Source organism: Protopterus annectens, chromosome 7.part0 (assembly GCF_019279795.1).
Source record: "Protopterus annectens isolate FY-2018-M chromosome 7.part0, PAN1.0, whole genome shotgun sequence".
Lineage (NCBI taxonomy): Eukaryota > Metazoa > Chordata > Ceratodontiformes > Protopteridae > Protopterus > Protopterus annectens.
This window is the reverse complement of record NC_056739.1, coordinates 460723851-460736338: the sequence shown is the minus strand read 5'-3', so window position 1 is coordinate 460736338 and position 12488 is coordinate 460723851. Positions and strand designations below refer to the sequence as shown.

The 12488-nt window shown below is 36.8% G+C and overlaps 1 protein-coding gene across 1 annotated transcript in view; it reads right to left on the bottom strand.

Annotated features, from left to right (window-relative positions):
• Window positions 1-12488, bottom strand: part of SLC2A4 (solute carrier family 2 member 4) — a 304157-nt gene that overhangs the window by 92852 nt on the left and 198817 nt on the right. The window contains exon 5 of the mRNA XM_044077041.1: window positions 3853-3968. Coding sequence (XP_043932976.1) covers window positions 3853-3968 — 116 coding nt within the window. The remainder of the gene's footprint in view (window positions 1-3852; window positions 3969-12488) is intronic.

Below are 12488 nucleotides of genomic sequence, written 5' to 3'. Positions count from 1 at the left end.
TCATCTGTCAGGCTTTTCTGTGGGATGGAATCTAAGGCCTTGATGAAGCCTTGGAAGTCCACTTCATGTAGATCTCCTAATCACCTCTCTTGTGCCCTAAATATAATGATGGATCAGCTTGGAATGAAAGAAACTTTCACCCATGAATCCATGCTGGCATGAGCCACCAGCCTATAGACCTTTCTGGAACTCCAAGTACATTATTGTACTTCTTCATCCTCTTTTTACTTTCACCTAAGTGTAGAAACTGCCATTTTTAAAGTTGTCTTTCAGCTCAGATGTTGCCAGAAATACAGCAGCCAACCTCACTCCTGACTCCATTCCTTTGTAGTAAATCTCGTTCTTATGCCCATCACTGAATATACTCAATTCTATATTATAACATCAAAGTCTTAAAACTTTGAATGTTATAATATCAACCCCTATTCAGCAAACGCTTGAAATAGCGAAGCTGCAGTACACAGAATACTTTCCTCGGGAAAGTATTTGGTGGGCCGGTTCTGTAGATTCCCTATTTCCTCAACTGTGGAGTGAAGGTTACGGACTGTGTTAGGTAAGTGAGCGAGCGAAGGTGAGTGTGCGATAGGGACCTTAGGGTTAGGGAGCGGGTAAGGTGAGTGTGTGATAGGGACTTTAGGGTTAGGCAGTGGGTAAGGTGAGTGTGCGATAGGGACTTTAGGGTTAGGGAGCGGGTAAGGTGAGTGTGCGATAGTTAAGGACCTTAGGGTTAGGGATGGGTTAAGGTAAGTGGATAGCTAGTGGTGTATGTATGGTTTAATGTAGGTTTTGTGAAGTGTATGTGGGTGGATTATTTATTTTGGTGTGCTTGTGTTGTGTGTATGTTTGTCGGAATGGCAAATTTTTTCCCTGGGAAATAATTTGCTATTCTGACTGTTCGGTTTTCCGGTGTTTCAATCGAATGGGTTCGATATTATAACATTCGAAGTTGTAAGACTTCGATGTTATAATATAGACCCATACACTCTACCCCTCACTCTGCTTTGCAACTCGTGCAACATCTCCATCTTGTGAAAGATCCAAAACAAAATCTGAAGGTTTTTAACCTGTCAGACCAACCAAACCATTATTGGTCAACTACTTTCCTCTAGCAAACTACTTGCAATGACAGAAAAAAGCTGGCCACTATTTATGGATTGATAAGTTTAAATATCCGGCCCCCTCTGTCCTGCAGCCTTGTAGTTAACAGCATACACTACCACCTCAGATGAATTTCCCTTGCTGTTTAACTTTACAAAAATCCCCCTCCTTCACTGTATTTGTGTCTACCACAACACCAAAAGATCATTCATTAAACTTGCCCTGGAATTTGGAATTCTATCTCCCACTGAGGTATAGAATCTTCAATGTATAGCATTTTTAGAAGCTCCCTTCTTTCAAACTTCACCTCCTGTCAGAATAAATGCTTTAATGCTAATACCTGTAACTGTAATAGTATTTCACTTTATCCTATACTTATTACAATACTCTGATTTTCTTCCTTGTATCATGCTTTTTTACAATACTTGCTACAGCTGTGTATGTTTCATTAGTGACAATTTTTTTAATAGACAATGTATATTTTCTGTTCTTGCTCTATGGCACTTGTTACAAGTGTATATACTTCAGTGGTGAAGATTTTTTTTTTACTAATTGCTAAAACAGCTTGTTGTATTTCTGAATTTTAACAATGTTAACTACAGTAACTGTATGCGTAGCTATGTATATCTGCTTGTAAATGTGTAAGTATATATATATATATATATATATATATATATATATATATATATATATTTTTTTTATATAGGTTTACTATCAAAATGTTGCCGTTAAAAATAAATTCCGTATGTAACATCAAAGGAAAGAGCGAAAGTAAAATATACAGCGTTGAATATGCTGAATGAATTCAACATGTTCAACATTTTCGCCAAACAGACCACGTGATGTCCATATAGGAGCTCAGATAAGTGAAACTCCTACACCTCACATCACATTTTTTCAGGGGGGCAAGCCCCCCCTGCACCCCCCTTTGGGGGACTGCTCCCCCCACACCCCTGCTAACTATACATTACAACTCCGAGATCACACTTCAGTGAGAAAAGGGATGAATGTCCCAAACTGCACTGTACTGTCATCTCTATGCAGTACTTTGAGTTCATATCAGCGAATGCACAGTAGCATTCGCTGATATGAACTTTCAAACATGGAATGCTCAGCAACACGGACAATCGAACATCCATCTTTCAATTTTCGGTTCGTCTTTTTGATAGTAAACTATATATATACATATATATATATATATATATATATATATATATATATATATATATATGTGTGTGTGTGTGTGTGTGTGTGTGTGTGTGTAGATATATATATATATATATGTACACACACACACACACACACACACACACACACATATATACATGGTTTACTATCATAACGTCGACATTCAAAATAAAATCATACCTAAAATATCGAAGCAGATGGTTGAAATGGAATGTCAAGGTCAGAATTTTGCAAACACACTTCCTTAAGTCAATTCAACCTTTCACGACATTCGTAGACTACAATAGAACACTGCATACCACGTGATGAAACTATTTAGCAGGGGGGCAAGCCCCCCTGCACCCCCCACAGATTAAATATTTCAACTCTAAGATTGCACTACAGTGGGGAAAAAGGCAAATTTCCTGATCCCCACTGTACAGCGATCTCTTGTCATAAGGCCAACCACATATGTGTGAATGCACAATGCATTAATTAAACAAGCACTTGCTCAAATGAAGGTTTGACAACACGGGTTCAGCCAATCAAATTTCGACATCCCATGGTCATCGTACCTGCACTCAGAATTTTGATGGTAAACCCATATACACATTATATATATATATATATATATATATATATATATATAGGCACTCATATATATCTTACATGTGGTATGTATTTTATGTCGTTTTTATTGCTTGTATCTTCCTTTTGCATTTCTCTGTGAATTACTGTTGTGCTGTCTTAAACATACTTTAACTGCCTAGTAGACCAAGCCATTACAATAAATACAATAAAATGTACTTGTTGATCCTTCAGGAGTTTTACTTTGAGATTTCCTCAGACTGAGGTAACCATTCAATTGGCTGTAGCTAGCCGCTTCCATATTTGAACCAGTGTTGTGTGTGTATATATATATATATATATATATATATATATATATATATATATATGCATCACCTAAACAGTCTAGCAAAATTCAGATACATCTTTTAATACCGATAACTGTTAAGAAAGAAGTTTGTTCTTCTTATCTCTGTCCATAGTATAGAACCACCAACTGTAAAAACATTTATTGTCTGAATAGATAGCAACACGTCTAAACTATACTAATTACAAGTTTAGACAAGGCTCTGACACAGTAGAACTACAGAACTAAATGCAAAGGCCAAGTCATTCTGAAACACTCCTTCCTTTCATAGTTCACAACTATTATTGGCAGTAGAAATATTCAATTTCTGATTCACTCAAGCAGTCAAAATGTCTTTGACTGAGAACAAAGCAGTACTATGTGGCTTATCTATCTCGCAGCATAAACATGTTTCTGGTCTGAAATACAAAAATCCATTTTGTTAGTTGCAATATCTGAAATTATTCTCCTAGAGAAAATCCATCCTGACACTTGTATTTTTGATATAGTTCTAGTAATAACCATTTTATGATCCTTGGAGCCAGTATTGTCTTTCCGCACTAGTATTTTCTCATCTTCCTCAATTTCTCATCTCCCAAAAAGACATTCCCTGTCCAACTTGCTGCTTCACCTTCCCTGAATGTTGTCCATATCATGCTCATGTTTATACATACCTGAGCAATAAGTATTCCAGTTACAATGGCAAGTTGATGGAGGGTCCCCAGAGCACCTCGCAAGCTAGTTGGAGAAATCTCACCGACATACATAGGAACCAAACCAGAAGCAAAACCTGCAGGACAAGGTTGAAATGCACACACATGCTTAGGTGATAAAATGACACAGGCAGATTGAAAATAAAGTACCTTTAATTTGTAATAAATTGTAGAGTATTCTACCCTTTTAATACCAAAAGTGTGTTTTCAGTATAACAGTCTGGGTTCCAGCAGTAGTTATCTTTCATGAATGTATCCCAATTTATGATTAGCCCAAAGAAATGGCAATGAAATGCAAAACATACAGCAGTCTTAAAAGTGAAAGGAATGATACTGTTAATGGCAATGATATTGCTCAATGGAACTCTTCAAATGATTGTGGATTTCTAATATTATTACATTTCAAATGTAATATTTTAAATTTACATTGCTAATGGTTATCTGTAGTCCATAAGAATGTCCATTACTGTGCTCTTCATCCAAATGGTATTTAAACATTATGCATTTGCTCATACAGAAAAAGACAATGGTAATGTATAGTTACCTACGCTAACATATATAGCAAAACCACTGAGCCGAATAGTACTGTATACATTTAAGCTTGCTGCTATTTTGCAGGCACTGGAAAGCTCCCCCCCTCCCCCCCAGGGAAGTTTTAAACAATATACTTACGTCAGGAAGTAGGAGAAAGGAATTTTAATTACACACATATGAATACAAAAGTTATCAAAAAACTAAATGTGATAAGCAGCACTGTTATGGAATACATAGTACTCCGTCCTTATACTCTGCAGCTGTAGAGCTAAGTATGACTCTGAATGTGCATATATGAGGTACAACTGATGTGAGTGTTCCATGCAGGATGGTGTAAAATTAAATGGTTGCATTAGAAATATTAAAGAATGACTACTAGCCAATAAAGTTATTTTAAAAACTAAGAAAATGCATATATGTTTTCTAAATGCTTCTTGCCCACATGTTGGCTGACTGTCAAGTCTCCTGCAGTTGGTCTCTTCTAATTAATTTCCCATTTATTGGGGAATTACCCCAATACAGTATGGAGATGAGAGCTTCCTGGGGGGGATATCATATAGACAACCACATGGTTTGATTGTGCCCTTGCCATCATCCTGGCAATGAGGGCGTTTGTATAGTTTAAACACACTCCCTGGGAAGGGGGATGAGTTACCTATGTCACTGCTGGGACCTATAATGCCTTCCCCCTGCAAATACATGCTCCATTGCACTCTCTAATGATGGATAACACCTGATAGTAGCTTAGTGAGCCAAAAGCTCTCCAGTGATGCCACCCTTTCTTCAAGGGATTGTGCATACATGGATCCTGCTCCAGTCCATCCAACCTTCCTACCTCTGTCATGGACCTCCCATCCTTACCTGCCAGCTCCATCAAGTGCCCACACCACTAAATGAGCTCAAATCGCCTAAAATATATATATAGTTAAACAAACTCCAATAGCAATAAACTATCCTAAGGAGTGGATACTTCAAAAATCATCCATTGCAGTGAAGTTTTCCTAATCAGGCTTGGCCTTCATGAATAAACTATTCCTGTCTTCTGTAACTCTTCAGTTACATATACATCATTATGCTTAAAACACATCTGGGTTTTGTGCACTGCAGAGTTAAGCACACTGTGTGTGCTGTTGTAACAGAGTATATGCAACTTAACCGGGTCTATATTAGATCAGCAAAATGGCATTACAGCGAATGCCATTTTGCCAACACATATAAACCGAAATCCAAAAACAGCGAAACCCCAGGTCAAAGAATCGATAGACCAGCAAAACACAACATACCACTTAAAACATTGCAAAGTGGGCGGCTTCACCCCACACCCCCCCAATGTGGGGGGCTATGCCCCCCCAACTAAATATACCAACTCCGAGATCGCACAACAGTGGGGCAAAGGGCAATGTCATGGCTCAGGCCAAGCAATTTTTTTCCCTGGTAAAAAAAATCGCTGACCTGAGCTTTCTCTGTTTTTGGATTTTGGTCTATACGTGTTGGCGAAACAGCATTCGCTGTAATGCCATTTCGCTGATCTGATATAGACCCACTTAACCATATAAGCAAAGAGTAAATCCAGTAAAACCTATAGTCTGGAGTATATATTTATGACTAAACTGTAGGTTTGCATTTTAACCTGTCTTGTTCTTTATTTTATAAAGGTGTTTTTGCAAGTGACGATATTATAGTATTAGTATAGTTATGTGAAATCTGACAAGTCGGTTTATTATTACATTACCACAGCAGCAGTCATAATGAAGTTTAAGCTGAAGAAACTGTACACAGAGCTATCCATCTTTTAAACTTTTAACAGCAAATCTTATCTTCACATCTGAAAGAAAGAAGTTCTAATGAGATGCTCAGTGGCAGTCATTAATATGTGAGAAGGGTGAGGGAAAACATGAAAACAAATACTTCACCAAATATACAATTCCTGTTTGTCTTCATTTTGCACCTCACACAAATTAAATAGTTTAATAATTTAGTAACAGTATGAAGAGATGCCACTTAAACTGTTGCATATTCACATTTTTAACCTGGTTCTAATATTTTACTTAATTCAGCATGTCAATGCTGAACTTGTGTAGTCTGAAATATTTGTCTACAAATACCTTCATAAAAATTGTTGCTATACCTCTATAGCTGCTTGTGCTAACTACTGATTTCCAGTTTAGTACAGAAGTTTAATAGACAGCAGTTAACAGAATTTATCAGTATGCAAATGTGGCCTTAGAGCATCCTGCGTGATCTGATTTAAATTTGTCACATGCCCCATCATAGCATTGACAGTGGCTAACTATGACCTGCATAAATTATACTGCCCCCTGGTGGTCTAAGTGTAACCAGTGCTCTGCATTTTGAGTGGAGTACAGAGCAAGTCTGAAGAGTAGTGTTGTCTATACATATATAGTACAACAATTCATATAATTATGGTTCCTCCTAACATAATATAAAGCAGTGATCTTTGTACTGGCCACACAGTTCACTCCTGGTAAAAATGTATGCAGTACTGGCTATCAAGGATCCTGTCTTCCCTTGAAATAAAATTAATAATGCTTTTCGTCTTTACTTAATAGGCCTTAACCTGCAGCAGTACTAAATTGCTTGCCTTTGATTTTACTGCTTGCTTCTGATGTGGATTACTGATACATGACTTACAGATGGTCACCAATTGTCTTTGTTTGCGCAGGGTGTGTTCATTAAAGGCTATGGATACATTCAAACTCTAGTGTTATGGTGATATCATCAAAGGATAAAGTTAATTTAACTGGGAAGCTCCTTAGTAAAATGTTTACGAAGCTTTTTATTAAGATACAGCCCACATAAACTTGGAATGGTAGAGAGGAATATACATCATGGGACTTAAGCCACCAAGTACCATGATATATATATATATATATATATATATATATATATATATATATATATATATATATATATATATATATGGAGCACTTTAAGTATTAAGGTAATAGTGTGCAGCAGTGTCCACTTTATGAGGTGGGGTGGACAGTGTTGTTTCTGCCATAATTTGAAAGTTAAAAAAGTTAACATCATAGTAGCTGTTGTTACTGAATGCCAGTTAGTTTTACTGTTCTCTCTGCAATGCTACCCATGGAGTCAACCTTGGAGAAAACAAGGATATTTTTTCAGGGCATTTTCAAGCAGTCCTGTATATGGCGTTAAGGACCAGTATAAGTAGGACACATTGTAATTTATGCACTAGGATATTAAATCAGTTTACGTTTCTAGCCCCTGGTGTCCAATAACTGGTAAGTTTGAAGCAGACTGTAAGATCCAGCTGTATCCCAGATATTGTAATTGTGAATTTTCCTTATTGAGATATTTCACAGATCAGCAGACAGATCAACCCTGGTGAATAAAGGTTGGTATATTGACAAACCAAATGACAAGTAAAAAGGAAAATATACCAGCCAAACACGGCCTCTAAAATAAAATGTTTATTAAAATCGTAATCACTTTCATGCTAATAATGTTGCACTTCAGAAAAAAAAAAACAAAATGCACCAAGGTATTATATACATGTGCCATAAAATCAATTAATAAAACAATTAGCTAATTAGTGAGGTAATTTATCTGCCTTCAATAAAGGTTTTAAAGGTAAGCTCCCATTTAAACCGGGAGCTCTATATGCTTGTAAGGTGGTAATCCACCTCAATTCAGCCACCTCTACCCTATTCACAATATCACCACCTCTAAAATCAGCAGTCATAACTTGCAGGACTAAAAAACTAAACATGTGTCCCCTAGCGGTTGCTACATGTCTATAAAGAGGATTAGTGACATATTTATTCTTAATGTACGCTCTCTAATGGTCTGGTCAATCTTTCCCACATAACAACATGTACATTTTAACCCTGTTGAAGCTGAACTGGTTGCTGAGATTGAGAGTCTCTTGAATGAGATTAGGTCGAATTTCAAGACTGAAGTTTATTTATTGAAATTGGAGGATATTTATATGAATGTGTCTTTATATGAAAATAAACTTAGACAAGTAAAATCCAAAAAGTTGGGATGAGATTATAATGACTTTGTGAATGGCCATATTTTTGTATGGCTACAGATTTGTATGAGAGCTGCTGCTAGTTCGACTGACAATGCTATTGGCTGTTTCGATGTTGATGATATAAATATGCAATGGGAGGTTGGTCCTGCTGTGAAAGAATCTCTGGCTGCCCCTCCCAGTGTTCGCGATCTGAGACAGGTGGGACAAGTAGTTCAACCACTGGTGATCGAGCCTCTGCCTCATTGTCTGTTCTCAAGGAAGAGATCAGCTTTAGCAGCATCGACCAATTGTGCAGAGCTTGGAGTGAGACCAAAAGAGAGAGTCTCCAATCCTTTGAAGAGTTCTTTTCTGGTACTACCTGTACCTATCAGACAGAAGGAAATATCGCAAGTGAGGCGGGTTGTCAGCAGATACTGAAAAAAATGGAAGTTATAGTTGGACCATGAAGCAATGACTGTAAGAGGGAAACGAATGACAAGGAATCTTTAGTTGTGAATTTATCTTCTTTATTCCTAACTCCAGTGCAGGTGGGGTTGTTAAATAAGGGCCTCTCCTTCATACCATGCTATCTCTCCAAGGTATGTGATGTGATCTTGCAGTTGAGACTGTTTGCATGGAATATAATGCTTAAGGCTTTGTTTCCTGACAATGCTGGGACTCGTAAGAACAATTTTAAGAAGGTAAGTACATCTTTCCCTGTTTTCAGTGCTTCTGTTGATTCTTTTCTAAAAATATGTGAGTATGATTTACACAAGACGTTTAAAGGGACAGAAACGACTAGGTTCTATAATATGACCAGCAAGAAGATAAACGCGTTGAATGAACAAAAAGCCAACTGATTCAGATACGCCCGGTCGATACAGGTGGGGCAATTGTGATTCTAGATAGGTTTGTTTATTTGAATAAAATGCATAGCATGCTGTCTGACACTGATGTGTATATGCTTATTAACATTTCTGCTATTGATAGGATGAGAAGGCATGTATATGATGAATTATATGATATTATTATGAGTAGGCTGATTAGTTATGAATTATATATGTATTTGTTGGTTGAGAAGCCTCTCATACATATTATTCATGGCCTTCCTAAGATGCATAAGGATACATGTGATCCCCCATTACATCCCATATTGTCTGGTATGGGATGGTTAACTGAACCACTTTCTATATTTGTTGAGCATAGGTTACAACCTGCTGTGGATAGTGCTCCTTCAGTTTCAAGAGATACACAGCACTTTCTTGAAACATTGTATGAATGTGTTACATGGGTTAATATTTCCAGATGTTTTTTGGTTACTCTAGATGTATGTATACTTTTTACTGTGATTCCGAATATAGAATGTGTAGAGTCAGTCAGATCCTTTCTTCACAAGCATAGTCGTTACTCGAATGACATTTTTTTGATTTGTACTTTGTTAGATGTGGTATTGGAAAATAATGTGTTTGTGTTTGGTGCCAATAGTTACGCCAGTCTGGTCCTGGCACAGTGGAAGGAGAATTTTGTTTTAGGGTCTCATAGTTTTTCAACATATTTGAGATATCTTAAACGTTTTTTGGATGATATATTTTTGCTATGGGAAGGACCTGTTGAATTGTTAGATCAGTTTATAGATTGTCTTGAGAGTACCACCACTCTTCTAAAATTCAGTAACAATGTTGCTTTTGATGCCATCGACTTTTTATATGTACATTTGAGAAAAAACTGAGAATGGATCTTTTGATACCAGTCTTTAGAGGAAAGATTACTGGCATAATAATCTATTACATCGGACTAGTATGCACCGTGAGTATGTGTATCACAGTGTGACCAGGAGTCAGGCTTTCAGGTTGTCCAGGCTACACACTGATAATAATGAGTTTGATCAGGCTTTGGTACAGTTGTTTGATGCTTTTATAGAAACGGGATATTCTAGACAGGAGTTAGCCCCTTTGGTAGGTGATCTCAAAGAGGCATGTAAAGCTACTGCTGGACCCTATTTTTCTAGTAAACACCAGAAAAAAGTGATTAGTGATCGCTCATTTGTTAATAATAGGGTTGTTTTAACCTATACAAATGATATAGGTGTGATATGTGAGATTGTACGTAAGAATTGGCCCATTCTTTTGTCTGATGACAGGATTGGGGGAATAGTTGGCCCTACACCTAGATTCTGTTTTAAGAACAGTTTGTCTCTTAAAAGCCAGCTATGTTATGGTCCAAGGAGGACAAAATGATACATCTTGACTGATAGTACAGGGACCCACCCTTGTAGGTCTTGTACAGCTTGTGACGATATATCTGCACAGAGGTTTTTTGTGCATCCCGTGAATGGTTTCAGATTTATATCAATGTTTTATGCAGATTGTGCTAGTAGCAATTTAGTTTATTTAGCACACTGCAATCAATATACCTGTTTTTATGTGGGAAAGACTAACCAGACCCTTAGATAGCATGTTTTAGAACATTTGAGGTACATTAGGAATAAAGATGACACTAATCCTCTTTATAGACATGTAGCAACCACTAGGGGACACATGTTTAGTTTTTTAGTGCTGCAGGTTATGACTGCTGATTTTAGAGGTGGTGATATTGTGAATAGGGTAGAGGTGGCTGAATTGAGGTGGATTACCACCTTACAAGCACATAGAGCTCCCTGTTTAAATGGGAACATACCTTTAAAAACTTAATTGAAGGCATGTAAATTACCTCACTAATCAGCTAATTGTTTTATTAATTGATTTTATGGCACGTGTATGTAATACCTTGATTCATTTTGTTGTTTTTGCCTGAAGAAGTGCAACATTATTAGCACAAAAGTGCTTACAATTTTAATAAATGTTTTATTTTAGAGGCTGTGTTTGGTTGGTATATTTTCTTTTTTACTTGATATTTCACAGATCCTTTATACTGACAATATAGCACTCACTGAACTTATGATTAGTTACAAATAACATGGCTAAAGTTTTCTCTGTTTTACCTAAATTAAAAGTTTATACATTCAGAAAAAAATGAATTAAAGTTGCCTAATTATTAGTACCAAATATGACCTATCTGAACCCCTGCTTTACCTATTTAATGTAAGCCTCCCCACTAGATACATTCTCGAAGTCTGGAAAACTGCCATAGTAATGCCATTACACAAGGGTGGGTCAATCACACACCATGGTAAATATGGACCCATTAGAATCACTATCCTCATAGACAAATCCATGGAATGTGTTATTTCAGACCACATTAAGCCTGAATTTAACAATTTATTTACTCTGAACTGTTATCAATTCAGCTTTGTTGAAAAGTCACCCAAGTGATGGATAGTGGTTATGCAGTAAATACAGCATATCTTCTCCTGACCAAGGCCTTTGATATTAATTGCCATTCTGTATACATTATTGTCAGACTTGAAAATTTGAATATAAATCCAGATGTTGTGTGGTGGACAGCTAACTGGTTGTCTGACACACTCTGTGGAATTAGAGTCACAGGTGTAATTTCTGAAAGCAAAAACGTTAGCAGGTGTGTACCAGCAAACTCAGTGTTGGGCTGTCTCCTGTTTGGTATCTATTTCTTAGACTTTCAAGCCAATGCTGTTGACTTATGATTATCTAAGTTTGTAGAAAACTGTAAATTGTTTGCTGTTATTTGACTGACTCCCAATTGCTCCAACATAGGTTAGACTATGTTAACAATTGGTACAAGGACAGCAGTCTTAAACTAAACATGAAAAAAATACTGCAATGTAGTTCATTTGCTCTTCATACAGAAAGATGACACACCACTCCATTCAGACACTGATGTAATGTATCTATGCACTCTTGTAGTTAGCTCCTTAACTTTTAACTATCAAATCTCTATAGTTATTCAGAAATCCTTCTGCTTGGTTCATCTAATTTTCAAAGGCATCTTCTCCAGACCCAAATAAGTCTTAATTCTCTTTTATAATCTCTTATCAGACCAGTTATTGAATATAATGCTCCATTTAGCATGAATTTGTCTAAACATCTCCCATAATTTGAGAGCCCTGAGATATTCTTAATTAAAAATATCAGTGGCCTCAAGACCA